Source organism: Zonotrichia albicollis, chromosome 4 (assembly GCF_047830755.1).
Source record: "Zonotrichia albicollis isolate bZonAlb1 chromosome 4, bZonAlb1.hap1, whole genome shotgun sequence".
NCBI classification, from domain to species: domain Eukaryota; kingdom Metazoa; phylum Chordata; class Aves; order Passeriformes; family Passerellidae; genus Zonotrichia; species Zonotrichia albicollis.
In genome coordinates, this window is record NC_133822.1 from 70,414,916 (window position 1) to 70,440,980 (window position 26,065).

Here is a 26,065-nt window from a genome sequence, read left to right on the forward strand (position 1 = left end):
AAAGAGGGAGAACACATGAGGAAGAGGAAATTTTTAAAGCATCTCCCATGAGCAGAGTTGGTGACTGCCCCAGGAGGTTTCCCAGTGGTGTAGGATCATATCCAGGATGTGGGGATCCTCCTGAATTGTCCCAGGCAATCCTGGCTCCAGACTCTTGCTGTGAGAGAGCTCCTGGGCAGTAAGGTAGGGCTGAGACATTTGCACACTCTTTATTTCAGTTCAGCACCTCGCCCTGCAGTGCTCAGGTGTCAGCCTTTATGGCAGTGGGTATTTGGCCTGTGATAAATGGACCAAGGGGTTTTTCCTTCCCTCCCTTGAGTAGTTAAAACTCCATTGTCAGCATTCAGGAAAGCTGTGTTTAGACTGAGTTGGAAAAGGGTACCAGTATGGCTAGCTGACGCAAGAGCGGTTTATTTTCCATTTTAATAACTCTTTAAACAGGTCCTGCATTCGTATGTAGCTCCTTTGTTGGAATAAAAATCTTTGTTGGAGGCTACCAGACAGCTATAAATAGCTGTCGTGAGTATTTATGCTGAGGATAATCTCAGGAGAAGATATTTTTAACTTTGCACATTGTTTACAGTAGGAAATTCTTTTAATGCCCACATTTTCCATTCCCAGTGCCATTAGCTTTTCCCCACCCCCTCTGATGGTGTGTGCCTTGCTCTCTCTTTCTCCCTCTTATTTCCTTTAAGGTTCAAGGTTACAGCCAATCTGCTCCAGAGGCAGACTAGAGTTTATTATTTTTTTTAAAGGAAAATGCTAACTTTGGCCTTTTGTGACTGTGTGGGAATTGGGTTCATTTCATGGGGCTATCAGAATGTAAACGGGATATCTCACCAGGCTGTCCCTGTAAATTGGGTAATGAATGAGCACTTTATTTCTGCTTCTCTCCTGCATAGAACTCATGTGCTTGTTAGAATAACAGGGGCCAATCTATTTTATACTCCCACAGAAAGTATTCCACTTTATTTTGGCAAGTTTGTGAGAGCTGCTACTTGTACCAATACTTAATGCTGGACCAGGGAAAAAAAGAAACAAAAAACCAAAAAAACAACAAACCCCCAGGCATGATGCTGAACTAGACTTGCAACTTAAAAATATGGTCCACAACAAAGCTTGTTCTTATGTTCTTACACAAGCCAATATATAATTTCAATCTACAAAATCATCAAATATGTGTTAAATTGAAAGGTGCAGACTGTTGGCCAGATTGAAAGCAGGTAAAATTTGACATAATTTGATATGCAGCCTTTGAGAGAAGTTCACAATTTTACCTGTGATGCAATCTAGTAAGACCTTTTATATTTTTCACAATTCTCTTTAGTCTAAAAAGAGACTGAGACATGCAAAGCCTAACAATAAATGGGAATTGGGTACCTTCTAGACAGGAATAACCTAGATTGTCAGTATGGAGGATTATTTGACAGCAAACAATATGTGAGGTCTGTCCTGTAAATAGAGTAAGATTTTAAAAGGTATTTCAATACCTCTTGAGATTTGCCTTTGAAATCTCTTTTCATCTCATGGGGTTGCACTAAAGACAATGTGTTCTGTTGAAAACCTCACCCAAGCTCCCTGCACTGCCAGCAGCCCTGAAGCATCTTTTAGCCTGCATGAGGGGATGGTGTTTATTTAGAAGATAAAAGATATTTTAAGCCTCTCTTTCTCTGCGCAGTTGATAAGGATTTGTGGCCTGTAACCTACCTGCCCATGTTTGTAAAACAGTGCTGTTGGCTTCATGGGAACTGTATTTGTGTTTTTGACAGCTTGTGTTATTGTTAATTTGACTATTTAATTTGTGTTTGCCACATAAATGTGTAGGTAGATGTGTACATATACCCTGCAGCTTTGAAATGCTGCTGTGCTGGAGGCCACACACCTCATTTGCTGCACTAATGGGTTAAGAAAAATTATGAGGACAGGAAAATTAAAAAAAATACCACCTTCACTGCAGCCTGTACCTCTGTTTGGCCTGCTGAGTGAGCAATGTCATGATCACAAAGATCAGGGCTTAACTTCCCATCTGTAATGTTGTTTGCCTGAAGATGAGAGGTTATTAAACATGACTACTAAACAGAAAATCTGACCTTCCAGGCTATGCAAATGTTAGAGAAAGGAACTTGGTGGGTGGAGAGAGGCTGAGGGCTCAGATAGGCCTTGCTAGGGAAAGTGTGGTCTGTTCCCAGATCAGCAAAAGGTTTGGGTCTTGCTGCCCAAAGACAGCTGATGACCCCCCCCCCCCCCCCCCAGGCAGTTTTTTGTAGTCTTGGAAGGTCTCTGCTGAAAACCATCAAGAACCCAACTGGAAAATATGAGCTTTGAAGCCCAATGTGATCCCCTTGCTTGGATTAGCCAGGAGGAGCCAGCTAATAAAGAGGGACAGAAACAGTGGAGCTAACCAGAAAATAAAAACTTTAATTATGGAAAGGAACAAATGTGGTGTCGGTACAGAGACTAAATTTAGACTTTGCCCCTGGAGGTGGGGCAAACCCAGCCAGGTACAGGGACACAGAAAGGTGAACTTAAACATGATCTTATAAGAAAAAGGTCTTGACCAATGGTGAAGAAAAACTGGAAACTTGACCAGAAAACTGGAAATTTGACCGAATGTAGAAAGGTTTTATTAGCACACTGGCTCCCAAGAGCCCACAGTTCCCACTGTGGCCTGGGCAGGTGTCCCCTCCCCTCAGCACCCTGCCTGCCAGGGTTTATGGCCAAATCCCTTTGTAAAAGCATCTGAGGTAGAAATCTCAACAGGGTGAGGTCCCACAGATAAGCACAATATGAAATAAGCAGCTACTCTAGGGGAACTCTGGCCCTGGGCAGGCAAAACCCAGGAGAAAAGGCAACAACCAGATGGAAGCAGGGCTTGGTGCTCTGCCCTGCTGCAGAGTCAGTACTGCCTGTGTTATTCCAGCCCGGAGGCCAGAAACCACTGGAGGTCAGCAAGGATAAAGGTGATGGATTGCAGCCACAGTGGTGTCTTGACTCCCAAGCCAAAGGTGGCAGGGTGTGCTCCAAATGGAAGTTTCCTGCATGTGCCACAGCCTTGACTCAGAGGTGGCTTTGCCGAGTGAGCCTGCAAGGGTGCCAGGTGCAATGAATCCAGTAAAACCTGGCTGCAGACCTCCAAGTTTCTTACATTCCCAGTTTATGGGATGCAGTCAAATGATTTCTTTCACCGTTACCTTGCCTTTCTTATCTGATGAAACCGTGGCTTTATTCAATCTCAGTATTTTTCTCCTTTCTCTGTTGTCGAGAATGTGACCAGATCAAATTTCTCCCTTCTGTCATGACCATTAGTAGCTTAGGTTTTTTTTCTTACATGAACCTTTTTCAACAGTAAAATCTCTCCCAGACTGTAGTTATATAATATTCAAGGACACAGTAATCATAACAGAATCTACCTCACTTATTAGGACTCTGGTCATGGAAATGAAAATGCCCTGGGAAGATTTTTTTGCAGGATTTTGCTACTGCAGACCATAATTCATGAGACTTGATCCATGAAAGATGACGCCATTTTAGGCCCATTGCATTGCACAGTTTAGTATCCTAAATTTTTTAGTTGTGAGGTAAAACTAAAAAGCCTTTGGGTTTCTTCTCCCAGAGGCTAAGGAAAGAAAAGCTTTGTAACTCCAGAATTTTTAGATATTGGTGTTGTATGCACATCAAGTGGCTTTGAATCCAAAGTGTTTATGATTAAAAATCAGCATTTTTATAGATGTAGGGTTTTCCTAGAGTCCTTTTGTGTTATTATTCCCTGTGTTGCCTCTGTTGCCCTGTTCAGCTCTAGCTCACAATCATCCTTACAGGAACTATTCATGTCAGAGGAAAAGCTTTAAAGTGCCTTTGGTGGTTTCACTATGGGTGGAGGAATGGTGACCCAGGGGGAAACTGACCAATTGTAAAACTTGTCATTTTCTTCATTAATATTTGTCTATTTCTGATATAATTTTTCCTCTATCCTGGATGACTGGGGATATATTTGCTCTTTGAAAACTCTGAGGCCATATGTGAAAATTTTCAGAGAATGTCAGGACAAGAAATTTGGTGGAAATTTCACTGAAAGAAAAACTTTTTGCCAAAGGGATCTCCCCTTCAAGTGTCTTCTGACATGAAAATACAACTGAGCTCTCAGTATTGAAAAGTTTACTGTAAACAAAGAGATGTGTCCACTCACTTGATGCTTATGGGCCCTCCTCCATGAAGTAAACACAGGATGTGATTTGTGGGGGCTCTGTCATCAGGGAAGCTGCACTGGGATGGAGTTTGGCTTCATCTTTGTCAGGACTGTCTAGCACAGCTCCTTGCCAGAGGTGACTTCAGCAGACACAGATGATGCCTTGAGAGGGCTGACCTAGAGCAGAGGCAGGATGGAGTTACAGAATAAAGCAGGGATTTATTAAAAGGATCTCCTCCATGGATCCACCTTGGGCAGCACAAGAGCCCAGTCAGGGCTGAACCAAGATGAACCAAAATGGTCCCAAAATGAACCCAAGATGAACCAAAATGGCCCCAAAATGTATGACCGGGCATGAGGTCTGTCACTGTGATCAGTTCTGCTCCATTTGCATCTTGCAGTTCATTGTCCAATTCCAGCTTTAGGTTATCAAGTCCCGTCCTGCTTGTTTTTCTCTCTTCAGTCCACATTGTTTATGCTCTTGGGCTGGAGATTTGGGTTGATTGTTCTTGGTCCCCAGCTAGAGCAGGAATTGTTTTTTCTCCCTACTGTGTACGGAGAGCTCATCATCCCCTGATATGAAGCTCAGAATCACACACTAAAGCAGCACAGAATCTGAAAAATATAAAAGCTAAAACCTGAAGCATCACAAGGCACTGCTGAAACACAGCCACTGCTTCATCAAACCTTTGTTAAAGTTTTGCAAAGCTGTTAGACATGGTAATGGTTGATGCAACACTTATGTGGTAAGAATTTGTGCTGCAGGCATTCTGTGCCCAGCCTCCATGGGGAGGAGCAAGGAGGGCTCCTTTCCTTGGTTGGTGTTATCTCTTTGGGATGAGCTGTAATAGCTTGAGGGGTTATCTCTGCAATCCTTTGTGCTCCCATTGCCAGCATGGCAGGTGCTCCCTTCAGCACAGTCTGCTGAAAGTTTTTTGTTGCTATTCTTAATCCAGATTGAGCCTCTGACTGCTGCAAAAATACAGCACTTTAACAGCAGGAGTAGATGTGTGCTTCCTTGGACTGTAGTGTGTCACAGAATATCAATATCATTGCCACGTTTTCCCTGGGTAAGGATGCCTCCAAAATTTATGTGGTGGCTTCTAATCCATCTGTGCGGGCTACAAGACTTGGGCTTGTACACACTCCTTGCTGTCAGCAGGATTTAAGGAAGTTTTGAAGAGCTTTGCTGTGTTGCAGCCTGGATGGTTTAGAAGTGCCCCCTTGCATTTCTGGATTAGATTCAAGATTTATTCAGCTCAGCATGTTTCCATCAAGACAGGCCCTGTTTAATTCTACCAGTGAAAGAATGGAGGGCATGTGATTTCTGGGAGTGCACAGGTGTGCTGGAGGTCACCTGAGGTGTGGAGAGCCTTCCCAATAATGCAGCAAGGTGACAGCATGCTAGGCAGAGGGTGGGAATTGCTACAGAGGAAAAACACTGCCAGAACAACAAAATTTTGCTAACTGGTCTGTGCTAATGTGATGCCTGACTGTGTCATCCTAGAGCCTCGATGGGACAATGCAAATTCCTTGAAATTCTGCCTTTAATTCTGAAAGCATGATAGTTTGTTTAGTGTTCCTGTAATTTGATGGCAATTTAAAAATAATTTTGGCCAAGTGTTTGACATCAGTAAAAATGTTCAGATCTTAATTTCCAAATAAACACAGGCTCTTGTAAATATGGACAAAGGTAAGGGCACCACGGAGTATCACAGTAAGACATCCAAGACTGTGCCAATAGTTGTTAATTTTGAAGGAAGCATTAATTTCCTTTTCCTGTTTTTCAAGAATTTTTATGTGTAGGAGAAATGCCTCTGCTGCATAAACATTTTTTAAAATAATGGCTTTAAAGGGCATGAACGAGTGCCTGAATCCAAATGTTTTGCTAGTACTTAAAGACTCTTTTTTTAACTCTTGCTTCCTTTTTTTTCCCCTTCTTTTTGACATAGCTATAATATGGCTGGAGCCAAGATCAATATAGGGCAAATGTGGCCAAAAACCAATAATAAAATAATAATATCTGCCTGTCCATCATAACCTGCTCTATTTGCCTGCCTAATACTTTAGCTAATAAGAAAAAAAGAGCCAAAGCAGGAAGAGGAAAGGATCATTTTCTTTCCTCTGCAGCTACAAGAGGGCAATTTGATCCCAGGTTTGGGTTCACTTCTCACCATATTTCCTTTGGGGTCATTTGTCACCCTTCTTCAGGGGAAAAAAGAAACACCAGGGCATGTTTGTTTCTGAGAATATAATTTGGAGGTGGCAGTCATGTGTGCTGGGTGTGTGGACTGTATCTGGCTCTCTGGATAAATAGAGGAGAACATTTGGTGTAAAGAGGCTAAAATGGACCCACAGACAAGGGCTGGAGCACCTCTTAACTGCAAGGTTCTGACATCAGTTACAGAATTAATGAAATTCTTTGTGTGTATGTTCGGGGATGCACAAAGCTCTTGGGGGAGATGCTGGAACTCTGGATGCTGAGAATTTTAAACTTTCTGTGCTGAGAGGCACAGACCTTCAAGAGAACACTGCATTTGACCTGAGGCTGTGGAGAAAGCTTCCAAAACTGATTGATAACACTGGGATTATGGGTGTGCAGTTTGAATAGGAGTGTGTAATATCACAGGGTGTAAAACCTAGAGTTTAAGGTTTTAGAATATAGTAATATATATGAAACTTAGATAGAGGTTTTAGGGCAGTGGCTGCTCCTTCTTCTTCACCTTCTCCATGGGTTTGGGTGGTATTTTGTAATTGGACAGAAAAGTCCACATTGCAGGGCATGAGGGATTAGTTATTGAGTCAAAAGTAAAAACAATTTAGGTGTAGTTCTTAATTGGATAGTTTAGCCTTAAGAGACATTGTAGGGAAAGAGTTAGGCATTTTGTAGCTTGTTAGTAGAATGCAGTAGAACTCACAACTTGTAGGACTGTGATATAGATAAGAAATAATAAACATTTGAGCCCGAATATGAAATATCATCCTTAGTTCTTCAATCCCGACCTTGAGAGTGGCAGAAAAGAAGTTAAAGAGTTGACACTTGGCAAGGTTTAAATGCTAACTGTAACTTTTGAGGTGATGGGGTAGGAGAAGCTGTTCTTTGGCCCAAGCTCCCACTAGGATAGGGAGCTGAGGATGAGGGAAGGGACCATGGCCTGTTTGATGCTGGGATGCTGCCTGGCCTTTCCATGCTCCATGCAAGACTGGGCAAGGCTCTGCTCTCCCACTGGTTTAGCTGTGCTTTTAAGGAAGGATTGTGGAGCATCTGGCCCTCAGCTAGGGAGTCAGGAGGCAGGAAATGCCTTTGTGCAGCATTTGCCAGCTGTGGTTTCTGGTATGTTGGTGGGTGGATTCTCAACATGTCCATCTTGATAAGAAAATGCCTAAAGCCAGGCCCCGCTCATCCTTCATCAAAGGATCATTTTCTTTATCTCCAGTTTCAATTAAATGTGGAGTTTCTAAAAACAAAAAGGCACCCTGTTCCTCTCACAGCCACATTTAACCTCTTAAGCCTTGTTTTGTGCACCAGGAGTAACTTCGTTACAGCTGAGGATCAGGGCTTATCTTCCCAGTTCAATCAATTCCTCTTGACTTTCTCCAAAGAATTTTGTATCTCCTGAAATTCTGCATGTCATATCTTATCATAGGTGAGAAGTCTTTTTCAGGGAATATTTTAGAGGAAAAAAAACATAACAAAGTTATAATGGTTGAAAAATTGTGCCTGTTTTGTTTTTGTAAATTATAAAAATGTAAACATAAAAGGAGTCTCCTGTCTAGTCAATATTATTACTCATATTTTTCCTACTAAGGAAGAATGGAGAAAGAAAACATCCCATAATTTGGTTGGGTTATTTGAGACGTATATAGTCTGGGTTTTGTGTTTTTAAGAAGTACACTTTTAAAAAATGTGTTTGGGATTCAAATGGAAGGGTGCGGACAAAGCTGGGGTTTGGAAAAACGACTGTATTTAAGAAGAATGCATTTTAAATAATGCTGATAGGAATAAAATGCCAGCAAAGGATCTACACTTTTTTCTTTTCTGCACAGTTTCTTACTTTTCCCAAAATATCTACTATGAATCTTTTTTTTCAGAATTGATCCAGGCCAGCTGTTTTTGTATAATTTCTTAAGAGTTGTGGTTGTTAACTTAAATTGCATAAAGTGGTGCAGGAGCCTTTGTCCATGGTGGTGTTCAGAGAGGCAGGACCTGCTGCTGGTCCCACTGCCAAGGGGGGGACATCTCCTCTGGGAATTGCTCCAGTTTCTCCCAGCTCTCTATTTCCAACATAAAAAAAGAGCCAAGTTAAATCACAGAAATAGATGTTCGCTTACTTGTTGCCAGACCAAAATGAATTTGAATTAAACAAGTGGTTTAATGCTTCCACCCTGCTTTAAGGTTCTACCTTGGCATTTGGAGCTGAAGGGATTTTCCTACTTTCTTTGTGTTCTGAAATACTTTCTTAGCCTTAAGGGCAGAATTTCACAGCAGCTTTGGTGTAAATAAATGAACACTGAGGGAAAAGCTGCAGACTTTCCCAAAAAGAAAAAAAGAATTGGTCTCAAGTATTAGAAGTGCTTGAATTCCTGCCAAGGTTTTGAAAATGCTTCTGATTTCTTTATTTCAGACTTTTCCGAAATGTTTATTTTAATATTTTTGAAGAGCCCTAGTGAACTAAAATATCTGGTGGCCATTTAAATGAGATATTTCTAATAATTTCCATGGAAACCTTGAAATGTCAGAAGATCTCTAGGTGCAAAGATGAGGCCCTAAGAATAGGTTTGTCTTCAGTTGCCTGTGCTATGGAATGATAGAAAAGTCACTTTCTGAAAGTAAGTTTTTTAGATTGGAAGGGTAAGTTCTTGTTATAATGGCTAATTTTGGGAGGAAGTTTGTAATACTGCATATGCTTTAATCTCTCCTGAACCTCCAAATCCTTTAAGAGCCCCTGCAGGAGGACTTCCTGGAATCCTTCCCATCCCATGAGGTTTGTTCATAAAATGTGACACTCTGAAGCCATGTCTCAGGGCACAAAACACCATCAGGGCATGAAAGTATAGCCACAGCTCTAAAACTCAGACACAGCTCTAAAACTCAGGCTGCAGATTTTGGCAGATCTTGAAGGGGAGGTTTGCCATTGGAAAAAGGAAATTATTTTTCTTTGTAGACAGTGGTTGATATTTCTCTTTGCAAACTGGACTGCTACTGATTCTTGATAGCTATTTTATTGAAATCTCCTTGAAGACAAGTCTGTCTGTTTTGGGCAAGGCTACATTTCTCTTAAGCCTCTTACTGACAGGTTTTTCAATTTTTTCAGTTTCTGTGAGGAGCTGAGTTTAAAGGGAGGGTATTGGTTAGTGGCAGGTTCCAGAGAATGCAAACCCATCCCAGCCAATGAGAGCTGACAAGGATTTCTTTTCTATTTAGTGGGGAAAAAAGGGGATTTTCCTGTTCTTTGAGGAGCAAAAGAACAGCTGGGGTTTCAGAGCTGTTTTTGCAGCACACCAGAAACCCCTACAGGGTAGTGCAAGTTTGGCAAAGTGCAGTGACATGGGAGACCCAGGAGATGAACAGGGATGCTGATCCTTGTGAGAGTGGTCAAGCCACTGGATTACAAAGATGTTGAGAGGGAAGTAATTCAGCATTTTCCAGTTGCCTTAAACACTCACAGCTGCTTTTCCTGCTATCATCTTTCACTGTAGGTGAGGAGAAACCAGGGGCTAGAGAGCTGGCTCAGCTGTGTCCTGGTGGTGTCAGGTATGGCCAGAGAGCCATTTTCCAGGAGAAGCTAGGAAGCAGATATGGAGTGCCTAAAATCAGAGTTGTTCACATGGTGTTTTTATAAATTATAACAGCTTCCAGGTACTTCAGTGTAGAAATAAGGATTAGCACTTGAGTATGCAGAGAAATACCAAAGAAAAAATATAGTTGGGTCTTTCATTGCACTAAACTTGAGTAATTTAAGCTCTCAGATCATTATGCCCTTGATGCACATGATGTGATGAACATTTATCACAGAATAAATTATATTTGGAAAAGACTTTTGAGATCAAATGCAACCTATTACCACAGTGAACTAGACTGTGGTACTGAGAGCCACATCCAGCTTTTTCTTACACACCTCTGGGGATGGTGACTCCACCAGCTCCCTGCATGCTGACCAGGTTTCTAATGGTCTAATCACAGAAAGGTCTCATCAGTGAAGAAATTTCTCCCAATTTTCTGTGAAGAAATTCCTCCCAATGCCCAACCTAAACCCCTCCATATGCAGCTTGAGACTATGTCCTGTGCTATGGTGATTGAATTTTGATTTCTTGGCGCCCTTTTATGTCTATTACCACACAATAAATTGCTTTTTTCTTCTTTTGAAAGCCTGCAAGGCCTGGATGGGGCAGAGCAGGCGGAGAGGAATTCTGTGTGCAGGGAGAACTCTGCTCCATGGGCCAGGTGCAGTGGGGTTTGCATTTTCTCCTTTTCCCACTGCTTTCCTCTAAAATGTTAGGGGTGAGCCATGGCTGGAGTCAAGAATCCAGCCTTGATGGAGCACTGTCATGATCTGATAGGACAGGACTTGTGGAAGTGTTCAGCCCCTACCCTTTGTTGCTTTCAAGAGGGAAATCCTGTTAGATTGTACAGATGAGACTTGGAAGAGTTCATATTTAGGTTTCCCTAAAATGAAAAGAAAGGAAAGAAATCTTTTTTGTGTGTGTGGTTTTGTTTTGGTCTCCTTCAAGAAAGGCGAACTGTTGGAAAAAGAGGTGTTGGATGTATCCTGTTTCTTGAGTAGTCCATGGAGTGTTGCACATCTAATACCATTTAATGTCCTGTTTGGTTCCTCCCTGGAGGAAGCTGGCAAGGCTTGCTGTGCAGGGAGAGTAAGTTGGATATTGCTAGCTCATCTTGGAAACTAAAAATGGGTTGGGATGGGAGTGCTAAGGAGATTTATCAGACAGGAGCTGTGTCTCAAACTCAGTGTGGAGATGAATGTGCTGCAGGAACCTCTGCAGTGAGCCATGGAAGGAAGGAGCAACAGAGACAGTTCAGATCCACCCTCTGCCAGTTTGCTAAAGTAGATTTGAATGAAACTGAATGTACAACTAGCTCCTAATTTCCTAAGCGTTTTTGTGTGGGTTTAGCAATCTGATTCCTGTCAAACCCAATGACTGTCATATTGACGCAAATACCAGGCAATATTTAGAAAATTTAGGAAAGGTATTTTGCCAAGCAAGAGAAAAAGACCCAACCCCTCTCTTTTAACGTGCATTCCTGTAGGAATCTGAAATACAGAAGAAAGGGGAAAAGCATACTGAAGTGTTGACCATTCTAACAGAAATCATACTGTACTGGTCTTTTTTTGGAATTTTTTTTAGTTTTCTGCTGGCTGGAGGCTTTTGAAGGAAAGAAAAGACTCATCTTCTGTCTTGAATTAACTTAGTTAATGATTAACAGAGCAGTGCAGTATGTGTGGTGCCTTTTAATTAAATCAGAAGAGACATGATTTGGACAAGATTTTAGTTTCACTTTGAAAGTTATTAAATAAACTGACACTGTTTGCTCTCCAAAAGTTCCTGGGAGCATCCGGTTAGCTGGTAATCCCTGTGCAGCCAGCAAAATAAAGCTGCTCCTAAAACACCTAAGGGCCAGCACCAGATATTAAAAATGACTGGTCCAGTCAGACAGGGTTGCATAACTGAGCATTAACCAGCATGGAGCAGGGGCCTGGGCTGAGGATCCACTTTCAGTTGAGGGATAAAAAAGGTCCAAACTGAGTGTTCCTGGTCAAGTTTGCATTTTGAATACCTCTGAGCTGTTCAAGTGGCATAAACTGTTGAACAGTTGGTACCTTTGGTGGAGTTTGGATGGCTGTTGCTGGGTGCATTTATGGGGTTGTTTGTGAAGGGAGATCCTGACTGGGGCTTGGATGTCGCTTACCAGTACAATTCAGAGTATTGTAAGACAGGAGCTTTTGGTACAGTAAGGTCCCCATAAATTGGCCCAGCAGGAAAAGCTCTTCTCCTCCCAGAGCTGTGTGCATGTTTGCACACATTGATATAAAACTCTCCCAGCAGTGAAGGATCAAGCCCAAAGCCTGGGCTCAGCCCCTGGCTTCAGACTGGACCAAGGCACTGGATGCTCTTGCTGGCATGTGGTGGCACTTGGGGGTGAACAGATCCAACATTTCACACTCTGAGCTTGCTGTTGTTTACTGATCTGTCTGCTCAGGAGCTGTTGCTGAGGCCTCCACCCATGCCCTCTCAGCAGTAAAATCAAGGCAGGGCCTGTTTTGCCTGAAGATGCATCCATTATCTGTGTTTGTATCACACCTGCCACGTTGTGGCTCCTTCTGGCTTTTGTGGCCAAGCTTGAAGTGAATAGTTGACTTTGCAGCATGCCTCCAATATTTTAAAAACAATAATCTCATATTAAAACCTGTTGTTGAAGTTACCTATTGCCAGGAACAGTTGGGGCAAAGAGAGCTTACATCTACATTATTGGCAGATTTATGCAGCTTTCTGTTGTGTGGGCTCTGCAAGCATTATCCTACATGGCCGTGAGCAGAAGTGTTTCAAGTCTGGGCTTTGAGTGTTATCCTTCACACTGGTAAAGCTGAAATTTATTAATAGTCATTGTGATTCAGGTATAAATGAGAAACAGCAAATATTAAAGTTTGAAAGCCAAAATAATTGATTGTTTTTTATTGCTGTGAGAACTGCCTTGTGTCCCTGAAATGCATAAAACAGAAAAGAATGGGCATGGAATTGAGTGGGGAGAGAAATGGGCTCCTGCTCAGAGCAGGAGGGCACCAGAGCCTGTCCCTCACCTGTGGCAGTGCCAGGGCATAGGGAGAAGTGATAAAGCCTTTGTGATTGCTTCCCTCTCACACTTCCCTCCATTCCAGTTGTCTGATAACCAGAAATTATCTGTATCCTGGTGGTTACATGGAGACTATTGTTTGGATCTCCATGTTTATTTGGAAGCAGTGAAAACATGACATAAAACAAAAGCTGTGCTTTGGTGGACATGGTGTCTCACACCCAGGAAATATGATGCTGCTTTATTTCTGGATTTCCCCATAAGCGACTACTGATAGAGAATGCAAACACCAACAAATATGGTTTTCTATTCGAGTTTCAATTTACAGTGATAGCTCTTCTTGGAATATGATTTTAACACTTGTCTTGGAGTTTGTTTTGTTTATTGTTACAACCATACATGCAGTCAGTAACTTTTCCATGTGAGAAGCAGGATAATATTACTTCAAAAACTGAGAACAGTCAGAGAAAATTGAATTCTCTTCCAAAATCCATCCTGTCTCAGCAAAGCAGGCATCAGATAGGATTCAGTGCTGCATGGGCTCTCTATGGGTGTTATCTGGAGCTCCATATTTTGAAAGTTTATAATTGTGGACTGCAGGCTCTTGCATTCTAATGTACAAGGCTTGTGCTCCTAATCCTGCAGAACCTGTCTATGCAAATACTTCTGCTTTCTGATAAGACATTTGCTACCTGAAAATGTGTCAGTGTGAACATGCAAATTCTGCTTGTGTGTGCTTTCATGATTTGCACATGCAGATGTCCAAACCTACATATTTCAATTTGGGTATATCTTTTAATACATAAATCCACATACGTAGCTGGGTAATCACAGGTTTCATTGGACACATTAAATTTTTTGACACTGCTGCTTTTTATAGGCACCCAAGTAGTTATAAATATGGGATGGACTTAAAGAATGAAGGGAAGAATGGATATCATAGCTGTAGCATGGATTCTTAGTCCTGAATCCTGAAAGAGCTTGGAAAACTAATGACTAGGAAATGGCAGAATCTCCTTCACTTGGGATATTTACAGCTTGACTTGGAAAAAAATATATATATAGTAAGAGACAGCTCAGCATTATTTGGTGACAAAGAACATAGTCTTGTTTTTATAAGTGCTCAAGAGATACACTCCAAGAGCTCATGTATGAGCTGCCAGACTTTACCTTCAGCATGTGATTTAATACACAAAATGTTGTTCATCTGTGAAATAAATTCCCTGCTCACATGCCAGTGTCCTAGAAGGAAATCTCCAAGGATGGTGAATGCAGATGCTTTTTGCCCTGTGAGATGCATCCACCGAGTTCCCTGCAGTGAACTCTATTGGGGCATTTCAGAACAGACCTTAAAAAAACCAGGAGAGTTTGTCTACTCCATGAGAACATGAAAGAAACTGTGGCATCTTTCATTTTCCCAGGGAGGGAACAGTTAAAAATATTCTTCAAATAAGGAGCAGATGTTAATGTCATTAGAATGGATTTTAATAAAAAACATTTGTTCTCTTGCAAAATGCCAGTAGCTCTGCAAATTTTTCTGCAAGTCTGCCTGCTTCTTTCAGACTTGTGGCACAGAAAAGGGGCAGTGCAGGGAGAGCTATTTACAGTCTCTGAAACCAATCAGGTGTGTTTCTCTAAGTTTCCTGTTTTAAAATTGCCTCAACATGGACCAAACAGCTAAAGAAAGATGAAGGTATTTGAATAACAGGACAAGAACAGTGAGCATCACAGAGAATTCCCTGTTGGCAAATAGGTACAGAGAGGAATAAGCTACATATGGAAAGTAATGGTCTGGACGTGTGCCTCTGTCAGGTTCTAAATTCACTGTCATTTCAAAAGAAACAAAGGTTCACAGGCTTTTTTGATCAGCTCACTGAAAACTCTGCCTTGCCTGCAGGAATGTTAAAGTAAAAATAACAAACAAAATATTAAGTGGCTCTCTGGATGACCTCTGGACATTCTTATTGTTAGTATGAGTAGACATTGGAACCTCCCAGTAATAATTTCCTTTTTGGAAAGCTCTCATGTCTCCTTCCTCCTCCTCATTTCACTGCTTTTAATGTTCAGAAAATAGGAAGGGCCCTGTAGTTCCTTTCCTTGCTGCAATAGATGACCTTACCCTCTGCTGGAGCCATTTGCCTTGAGTTCATTGGCATGAGTGACACCTCACAAGTGCTCTAGCGTGGTTAGCATTTGTTTGCTCCAGTTTTTTTCCTCTTTCTAGTGTCTTCCTTGGGGGTTTTGGTGTCCTAGATCTCTGAAGCATCAGGACATACAAGGAATGCAGGTTGAGACACGTCTCCTGCCCCATCAGTTTTTGTGCTTTAGGTGCCCATGTGAATTTCTGAGATTATCTGGGAGGTGATTTGCCTCTTCCTGCTCCATATGCAAGATCTTCACCTCAGGGCCACAGTGTACTGAAGGTATCCCTCTTGGTTAAGGTGCTGAAGTAAACAACAAACATTTGGCTTCCAAATAATTAGGAGATTATGAAGTGCAAGGATCTATAGCTGCTTCAGATCCTGCTTTTCCAAGGGGTTGCAAGCATGGCACAATATGTTTCAGCTTCTTTCAGGGGAGCCAGTTCTGCTGTAAGCTTAGGGAGCTGCTGGATTCACACCCAGCTGAATTCACAGAATGCCCCGGTTGGAAGAGACCTTCAAGATCATTGAGTCCAGCCCATGCCCTAACATCACCTCAGGTAGACCATGTCACTCAGTGCCACATCCAGTCTTTGTTAAACACACCCAGGGATGGTGTCTCCACCACTTCCCAGGCAGCCATTCCAGAACTTTATCATCCCTTCCATAAAAACTTTTTCCTAATAATCCAACCTATATCTCCCCTGAAGCAGTTTGAGACTGTGACCTCTGGTTCTGTCAGTGCTGCTATCTATAAAGCACAGGATTGTTACCTTTTCACAAAGAATCTATCTCATTAAAAGTGGAGAGAGAGTTTTTGGGAGGAAAAAAGATCCAGTGAAAGAAGATGGGACATAAGCAGAGCTTAAATTAATATCAGTGTCCTGAGCAAAGTGCAGCTGTTGGATTGTGGAAAGCTCTGAGGAAAGAGGAGTCAGGGTTGCTGCTCCCCTGGCTGTGCATTGTCCATGGCTCTGTGCAGAGGGTGGCCTGGGTGTCACCCCAAGGTGAGAGTGCCACCTGCTGAACCCCATGTTCCTCCCCACAGACAGGAGAGCTCACAGCAGAGATTTACCTTTGGGGTGCTGATCCATCCACGCCCAGTCTGGTAATTTATGAGAGGTAATAAGATCACAGCCTGGGGTGGAGGAGCTGCAGGACTGACTGCACTGTGAGTGGTTCCAGTTTGCTCACATTTCTGGGCTTTGAGGGGAAGGGGTATGACAGCCAGACTGAAACTGGTAACTGATGGTGTCTCCATTTAAATCTATTTTCATTTATATTTCCTGCCCTGCTCACTGCATTACATGGAAGGACACTGAGGACAGACAGTCTGCTAGGCTGAGTTCAGCACCAGCCCTGGTTTTAATCCTGTTGTTAAACAAAAGATGGTTTTACCTTGACTGCAAGTTGAGCTTGCAGCACCTCCTCACCTCCTTGGATTTGTTTGTGTTTAGAAATCACCCTCAGTCTTGAGCTGTCTGATCCAGCCTGACCTTTCACGAGTTAGACTGGATGCAAGTGCCTGCACAATGCCTAGGCAGTGATTTACTATCAAAAGGGAGCACTGCTCCCTGGACCATTATTTTATATCTGAGTGCTCTCATCTCTCAGCAGGCTGGAATGTGACTTTCCTGTGAGCAAGCTCTTGTAAAAACACCTCTGTGCAGTGCTGAGGCTGCTTGGATGAGCTGCCTGAACAGAATCCCTTCTTGTGAAAGCTGAATGGGAAGCAAGGGTTTTCAGGCAGCTTGAGCAGCTGAGGAATCTGCAGGAATTTCTGTAACTGGGGGCCCAGAAATGAGGAGGAGGATCTATTAGAGAGAATACAGTAAAAAAAATAATCATAGGATCAGAGAGCAGAGGGGAGGGGGATATGAGAGAGATAATGAGCTTGACAACAGGCAAATACAGAGTGTCATTCCAGGAGCTGCAGGACCAACCAAATGGTTAACCTGTGGGCTGGAAAGAGCATCCAATGAGCCTCACATGCCTGAAAGGATAATGGCATTTTTATTATCTCATTCCACGTCCTGATCATCCGTCCATTTGCTCCCTGGAGCTGCCAGCAGCTTGCACTGATTCATCCTCTGCAGACATGATCAGCAGATCACACTGCAGGCAGAACTTGTCCAGCCTTTCCAAGTGAGTGGCCAGTTTGTTATATCTATATGGATTCAGCCTTTTGGTGCTGGGGTGGTGCAAATGGCAAGGGGAACAGAACAGCTGGTAAGCTGGCTGAACTGGGAAATAAGCAACAGATTGGTTTACTTTGCTTCTTTTTTGCTATATTGTGCTCTGTTGTCTAAATTCTTTGTATTCATTAATTTCTCTTACCTGGATTGCAGAATTCAAATTGTTCAGTGGTAGAAGGATATGTTGGGAGAACTGGCTGCTAACTGGAGTTCTTTTGGTGGGAAGTTTGCGGGAGTTTCATAGTTAGTGTGAAAGCTTTCACATAACTCAGATTGCTTAATTCACTGAGTAAATAAAGTCCTCGTGGCACATTCATGCCTGAATGTGGAAGGAAAAGCAGGAGGAGAAAATCAATTAGCCTGTGTAATATTGCCAGTAATATAATCTGCTTTATTCTGTCCTGTATTGTTTTGTTGGTCTGCTTTATGATGGGTAGGAAACAGGGCACTGCTATGTTTCAAAATTGCTGTGATTTATATAAGGGTTTGGTTTAAAGCTTGGGAAAGGTTTTGAAGAGCAACTGGGATTTCTATGCCTGTTTTTTAGAGTTTCCAGCATGAAATCCTGTGCTCTTGGAGGGAGAGGGAGCTCAGGGATTTCTAAAACTCAGCCCCTCCAAGAAGTCTCTTCCAGGAGTCCGAAATCCTTCCTTGTGATTTCAGAAACTGGGTAATAAATAATAATTTAACTAAGGGCATGTCAGATGACATTTTTTGGTGTGGTGTTCTGTGGTGAAACACAGCCACAAGCCGCAGTAGCCAGCCCTCCCATAGTTCTGTCTGGGAACAGGGAGCAGCCATGGGGGAGCGCCAGTTTCTCTGCACTCAGTGCAAGGGGAAAGGGCAAAGCAGGTGAGATTTGGACACTTTAGGGATGATATAAGTGATGAAAGCATTGCCTTGTGATACCTAGTGTGGGAAGCTGGCCCTGAGTGCAGGCTGGACCTGTGAGGTGACCTTGAGATCCTTTCTAGTCTGTGCTGGACCTGGTTTAATGAGGTGTGAGGGTCTGGCTGTTTTGTTTAAAATACTGGGGACCACTGGATATCCTTGCTGGGAGATATTCTCCTCCAGTCCCTTTTGGGCAGGGGAGGGAACCAGCAGTGTGCTGCCTTTATACTTGGCATCTCTGATGTGTTGGGGGAGTAAAAGCTGGGAGCAAAGCCTTAGCTTGAGTGTGAAGTGAGTTCACTAAAATCAGTGAAATTCCACATTAGTGAAAACAATCCTTTTCTCTTGAACTATGGGTATCTACTGTAATGGTTTTTTTGCTGTATTTTGAGAGTCCTGGGACCTGTAACAGCTTCTAACGAAAGCAGACACACCTTGAAAACCAGACATGGGTTTCTTTTGTCAAGACTCACAGTAGCATGCTTGGGGAAGAAAAGCAAAGTTCTCTTTGGCAAGGGCTCCGAAGAAAAATCAAATGTGTGGCCAGAACTTGGAAACTGATTTATTCCCCTGTAACAAACATCTCTATGACCTCAGGCCAAAAGAAGGAAGACACCTTTAGCATTACCCACAAAGGTTTCTTCAAAGCATTGCTCAGAGAAATAAATACATGATGAAATACTGCCCTTCCCAGGCTGAGGCATAACGTAATCATTCCAAGGGCTCATGTCTTCTCATTGCAGGGGAAAAGAAAAGGAGTATTAAAATCCTTATAAGTTCACTCTCTGGAGACTCTCCAGGGAAAAGGAGGAGGCTGTTATTGCATTATTTTGAATGAGGTACAATGTGATTGTTAACTTCTTGCAAATGTCCTCTAATGGCCCCTCTATATGATCATTTCATCTGCGTCGTTTAAAGATAATTTCTGTGCTTTCAGTGGACTTGTGGTATTTGTAGAAAATTCTGTAATTGCTAAATAGCTGAATATAATCCTGTTAGCATTTGATACACTAGAAATTAAAAGCAGAAGCTCTCAGTGGAGCCAAGAAATTCTGGTTGGCCTGAAAACATGAAGTCTGTTTAATGAATGTATAGGGGTTGGCTTGGCTCGCTGTGCTGGACACGAAAGTGTTTACTGTGCAAGTTCCTAGAGAAAACAGAAGTTCTCTTTGCCAACAGGTAGAATATTTTCTTCCAGCAAATGATAACTTCTGTTCAAACTTCAGTTTGGTTGTTGGAAGCTCAGTTTTTTGCAGAATTTTCTTTGTATTGTAGGTTATCTTTTCTGTATCTTGGCTGGATGCTCAAGGCTGATATCCCTAATTTTTTAGGAGAAGAGAGAGGTTTGAGAGGACTCCTCCACAGATAGCAGTGGTGCTGGTGGCACTGTGTTATCTGGTTAATTCTGCTCCAAAAACTGATGCTGTTAATTTTCATCTGAAGCTTTCTTCTTCTTCTTCTGGTCTCTTTTGACCATGCTCTTCATCCCTGTTCCTCAGTGGGCAAAGGCCTGGATCCTTAATTTGTAAAAGCCTTTTTACACTGCTGAGGTAATACAAGAAGGACATAACTACAGACAAGATATATGAAGATGTTTGCCCAGAGTGAGGTTATTTTTCTGGAAGCAAAGAATTCCAGTCTCAATTTCTGAAAGTGGCTCTTCCCCAGCAGGGACAAGTCTACACAAAGAACTGAAACGTTTTTGAGTGGGAATTTCTGTGACAGAGAAAGGACAGGTCTATAGGGAAACATCTGAAATTTTTGAGCCTGCTTGCCTCAGTGAAAGATGTTGTTTTCAGCATAAGAAAAGCTCTCAGGAGCACAAAGCTGAAGTGGAGATTGGAACATGCACCTCAGTCTTAGTTCAAAGCTAAAGTTTTGTCAGAGAACAAGTGACTTGGAAGAGTTTTATGAAAATTCTGAGCTAAATTCTCTACCCTGTGCAAGCCTTGGTTCAGGCCAGGAACTTGCTATGAATCCAAATGCCTCAAATGAGCTGTGAGAACTGCTTCTGATGAAAGGTAAATTTAGTAAAACCTAGGAAATATGGGAGAGTTTTGGCCGGAACTCTTTCAGAATGGTTCAGAGCAGAGCTGGTTATGAGTTCGTGTCAGGTTTCTGAAATTGGCTTTGTCTAAATTAAAATAATAGGAAATACTTTATTTTTAATTTTTTTTTCTACACTTTCTACATAAGAAATTAGTGAGTTGCACCTTTGCTCTTTTTGTAAATAAAGAATACTGATTAAAATGAAACTGATTAAAAATATTTTTATTCCAATTCACATACCTTTCAAAGAGAAAAGTAAAAGGAAAAAAAAACTTACATGGAAGATTTACTTTCTTGTTCCAGACTGAATTAAAAAAAAAAGAAAAAACCAGCCCTGAACATTTTCCATATCACTTCACTCTGACAAGGGTTTTTGCTTCTGCTTCAGCAAAACTAGAAAATTCATTGTTAGTGCAGATCTTTAATCCAGATAGCTCCTCCACAGCCACACTGTTGGCATAGGTGTTCAACCAGTGGTGGATGGGGGTGGTAGAGCTTTATCCTGCTTCTTCACACCCCTGCCTTCCCCCTTCCTGCCAAACCTGTACTGCCCATCCACCCTCTTCCCAATTCAGAGTAAAACAGGAAAAACTCAGGGAAATTCTCTGCTGATTAATTTAGGCCCTCTTTGCTTCTCAGTTCATATATATGTACATATTTCCATATAAAGCAGGTGAAGTCAATTATGTCCAGTAAATTAAATCCAATGCTTACAAATGCAACCAAGAAAAACTCTTCCATCAGTCATTGAAATAATTGAAACACAGAGGCTCAACTTACTATAACTTTTCACTCTATCCAGATTTTACTTGGTTAAAAAACCCCAAAACATTTGAAAAACTCTTTCTTGCACTATTTTCATGTACTGACTATTTGATTTATGTTTTGGGATGTGGAAGCTCTTAAATGTGGTGAAAAAGTCTCCTTGAGTTCAGTAATGCAGCTTGCATGTGTAAGTGGCTGCAGAGCCAAGTTTATAATTATATATCTGTATAATGTTAGCCTTCATACATTTATCCATTCCAATTTTAATTCTCCATTTCATAAAATCTATGATCAAATTTTGGAGCCCAAGCTAAGCTGATGCTGTCCTTTTTAATTTAGGACTCAGCCCTTTTATTCTCCTTCTGTGTTTTCCTTTTATTCGCTACTTTCTTTTTGTGCTGATGTGCAGCACATATTGTTAAAGGCACTTATTAGAGCCGGAATTTTACAGCATGGAGACTGTCCTAATAAGGGAAAAAAACAGCCCTTTATTGGTGAGGTAAGAGAAATCAGGCAGTGGATGATTTTTTTTTTTGCTGATTGAGAGGGATAAGGTGCGGTTTGGCAGGTACTGCATTGGTTTGGCATTTGCTGACACGGTTCCTCTTTTCTGCAGCTCAAATCCTCTGCAGAGCAGGCAGGGAGGGCTTCCCCCGCTCCCCCTTTTGCCTTGCCCTCCCCTTTTCCTTCTCCTTTTCACAAGTGCTCAGCTGCTGCTGTGCAGTCTCACCCTGACACTCAAGCTGGATGTGGTAACGAGGCATTTTTGTGAGTCCAGCAGTGCAATGCTGTAATCACCTTTTTGGGGAACAGCAAGCCCTCTGGAAAACTGTTTTCCATGTGGGTTTCTTTTTTTACCTCTAAAGCATTTAAGCAGTTTGTGAAGCTGTCAGAAAAATCACACTGTACTCCAAAGTATTTCAATGCAATTTCTCTCTTCTCCAAAACCCACTATTGAAGCAAAGTACTAGCTACAAGATTTAGCTGATGGCTCATCTGTTTTTTCCTTCCAATTGCTTTGGATGTGCATATTGAATTCCAGAGATGAGCAGCACATCCTGGGCTTAAGTACAGGCTTCACATCTGAACTCAATGCATTTCCTTGACTTTTAGCCTGAATTATGGTGAACAAAGTTTCAAATGAGGGCAGAAGCTGGAGTTTTGGGGTTTTTGTTCCTCAGTTTCTGTTTATCTCCTGGAAAAAGAATACTAAGCCAAGTATAGGCTCTGCCTAAATTCACTTTGTGCTGCATCAGGAGACTGAAACTGATGTAAAGTGGCTGCCCCCTTTCTGCTTGGTGCTCTGATGTGTTTCTTTGATTGTAGGCGGAATAATGGTTAACTTAATCACTAATACCCAGTTTTCTCTGTCACTCTCTTGCTTATTTTCTTCTGAATACTGTACATTTGCTGGCATCACTTGTGAAGCAGTTTTTTTCCTCTGCTCCCCACCAGGGTAATCCTAGAGTACATATCCTGTCATAATTCAGGTTAGCTTACTGTATGGAAAGGATGTGAAAGAGAAATGGATGATAATAAAGCAGAAAAGGAAAATAAACAGCTTTATTAGCAGGGGTTGGAGGTACCAGTTCACATTAAGCAAAACATACAGATACGCCATTAGGTGTGGGCTACTCCCAAAAGCTTAATAAACAAAATTTGGGGGGGGGGGGGATTGGTAGGGTTTGGGGGTTTTTTTGCAAGATGCCTGTTTGTATTCAGACCCTTCCTTAGCCAGCATTTCTCTTGAAGATCAGGGACTTGGCTAACTTTGTCTTCTTTTTTAATTCCCATCCATCACTTTTCCATATTCCTTGACTAAGCAACAGTGAGAAATATTCAGTTTCTCATGAGCAAGCCTGGCTCCAGCAGAACCTGGCCTATCAACTGGAGAGGAATAACTCTCTGCAAGAAGTTTCACTCTGAACTCTGACTCTTTCAGATCACTTTCAATCTGCTTTATACCTCTCTTTAGCAGGATCTCGTCCTGCTGCAAGTCCTTGAGGCAAATGTTGCTGTATTACAGAACAAAAAAATAAAATATGATTCTGGCTCCAGAAGCAGAACATTATTGAGAAAGATCTCCTAAATGGTGTGCTATGTATTTTAAAAAGAAATGAGAAAACAATTCCTAGAGAAGCCATCAATGTGCATTTATTTTTCTTCCCACGATTCTTCTGGAAATGTGGAGGCCTGTCCTAGAGGTGTGTCCTTGAGACCAATGCACTTGACAGTACAGGATGTAAAATTTTGGCTTCTGTTTGGTTTGCTGAAGCCAAATTGCCCGCAGGCCTTTTTAAGCATAAAAAGATATTACATGTTTCTGAACAGGAGGTTTTTCGGCTTGCCAGATTCCATCTGCAATTCATTCAGCACTGGAGTTGCTGCGGTGTGATTACAGAAATACCTTTAACATCACAACTGTTGCTGTCCTGGCTCCTTCCTTACCATGGGTTTTTGTTGTTTGGGGTGTTTTTTTTTGTTGTTTTGAGTTTGTTTTGGGTTTGTTTTTGTTTGTTTGTACTTCTGTTGTTGTACCTGATTTAATGGAGTTTGTGACTCAGTGATGTGTGCTACCATCATCACTCACTGACATGGCCATGGTGGAACCTGTGCAGTCTCTTGGGTCATTTCAGGTTGTTCCTGGCTTTCCAGCTCCTGTGTGCTGCAGTGACATTCTCCATTATCATGTTTCCTTTCCCCCCTTTTTTTATTTTCCCCTTTCAGTCATCTTTTGATAGTGTTTTATTTGATTATTTTGCAAAGCCCAAATGAAATGTGTTCCAACCTTACTGTATTCTCTTGTACACTGATGTCTATAAAAGAAGAATTCTATTTTTAAATTAGGGTGTATATTCTGTGTAACACTCATCTTTCCTCTGTGAAGCCTGAGGTTTTTTGTAGGATTCTGTTTGTCCTGCAAGAGGAAAATCACTGGCATGTGCTCTGGGTGTGTAAGATGGTGTTGTGCATCTTGGCCTTAGTCATCTCCCTCCTCCTGGAACAGGAGTGGTCAGACACATCATGTCAGCAGTTTTCTTTCTCAGGATTGCAGAAAGCCCAAAAGCCTCATTAGCAGAGGCCACATCTGTTTCCAAAACCTGCTAAATTTTTACTTTGCTTAGAAAGATGAAGTTTGAGGATTAATTTTCTCCTTGCTCCTCTGCTAAATTTACCATAAAGGCTGTAGCAAAGCAGTTTTGTTGTTCTCTGAAAACATAACTTTTACTCAAGGCTTAGGAAACTCACAAAGCTCTCTTGACTTTGTAGCAGAGCTATCTTGGTGTTCCCATAGTCCTTATCTATATGGCTGTGAAATCTTCCCAATGACTGCATGTGCTTTAGTGATAATTTGCAGCCCGTTCAGCTGAGAACAAATATTCCTTTCTTGCATCTCTAAGAGCTGCATTTGGTCCTTTGGCATTTTGGAAAAGCCATGGGGTTAATTACTTACCTGAATTCCTGGATTCTTCTCTGTCTTTCACAGAGTGTCTCCCACCCAGCTCTGTGTTTATTGCCCCTGAACAATTTTGGGTGGTGGTATTTTGATCAAATGTCCAGAAAACCTGTCTGTGTGTGATTATGGTTATGCACCAACACTGGCAGTGTGTCTCTTGCTCATCTTGAGCTGGCAGAAACACCCCAAAGTGCATCCAAGAGCACCTCATTGGCAGAATTAAGATAGCTTGAATTAATTAAGAATTAAAATAGCTTGAATTTAGAGCAGTCTTAATTTACTTTTCCAATTTAGAGTATTGATGATCCTTAGACCTTTTTGGCTAAAGGTTATCTGCTTCAGATAGATAATGACCATATTCTTGTTTACTCAGTAATCTCAGTTGAAATGTGGTAACATTTCAACTTGAAATGTTGAATTCCTACTCCATTCTGTGTGAGTAGGAATTCAAATTCTCTTACACTTCTCCTAATTCTTTGCTGCGCCAGGTATTTGTCATTTTACGTGGCCAAATCCTCGCTTTGCAAATGTTGAACTTTCTCAAAAGTATATTAAATGTGAATTTACTGTCCAGTGCTTGCGGTTTGGCCCCTCCCAGTGCCTTTCAGGCTGCATGACTTAAATTCAGTGAGAACTTTTATCAAAGGACAGATGGGATTGCACCTCCCTTGCAATGGCCTTGATGTGTGTCTGTGAATGGCTACAGTGGATTGCTGGGAGGAAAATGCTTGGATGAGCAGTGCCTGGCTGGATCAAGTGCAAGGCCTGCTCTCTGGTGTTATTTCTGGGATCCATCTGCTGTGCAAATGTGGCAGAAGTCTCAGTGACACCCCAAAACACTCTGGCTTGCAGTCCAGGTGAGAGGGGAGAAGTTTTGACTTTGAATCAAGACCAAGTCCTGCAAGAGTTGGTGTTGGAAGGGTTATCTGGAATTCAGGTCAGTCCCATCTCTCCTCTGGGGCCAAAGAGGGAGCACTGAGAGCTGTGGAAATGCACAGAAGTATTCCCATGTGACTTCCTGCAGTTTCTCTAGGACTAAAACCTCTCTGGTTTTTCTCATTCCATCAGCTTTTGGGAGTCCTGCCTCACCAAGTCCTGCTGAGCTTCCTGTACCTGTAGAAGCTTGAGAAGCAGAAGGGTGTGGCAGCAGGCCGCACCTTGTTTCCACTCCTTGTTTCCCAGTGATGATCCCATTTCTTTCATACTTTCAGGCATTTAAGTGTATTTAAGTTCAAAACCAAGTGTTCCAAAAGGTTCCACACTGTGTTGAGCCCTGCTGACCCCTGTGAAAAATCTGAGGTGCTTTTGCAGTGACAAGGCCACAAGATCCCCTGGGCTAAACTTGCTTTTGGCCCTTACTTTCCTATTTCCTAGCAGGCACACCTCTTTTTTAAAAATGTAGACTACTGACTTGGAAATACCTTGGAAATGAGCAACAGAAGGCTTTATTTAAAATGTGGAGGAGAGACAGGCCATCACTTGGTCAGAGAGAGCTCAGGGGAGCATGTCTCTGTTCAGTATGCCAGAAAAAGGCATCTCAGGGTAATTCTGTCACTGACATGATCAGAA

At 42.0% G+C, this 26,065-nt stretch overlaps 1 protein-coding gene across 10 annotated transcripts in view; it reads left to right on the top strand.

Moving 5' to 3' along the window:
- Positions 1-26,065, top strand: part of CALD1 (caldesmon 1) — a 162,338-nt gene that overhangs the window by 100,355 nt on the left and 35,918 nt on the right. The window contains exon 1 of one of the 10 annotated variants that reach the window (XM_074540061.1): positions 16,985-17,284. The exons of the other annotated variants lie outside the window; for them this stretch is intronic. Within the exon in view, the coding sequence (XP_074396162.1) occupies positions 17,238-17,284 (47 nt within the window). The 5' untranslated portion in view covers positions 16,985-17,237. Of the gene's footprint in view, positions 1-16,984; positions 17,285-26,065 lie in introns of those variants that run through there. 10 annotated transcript variants of the gene reach the window in all.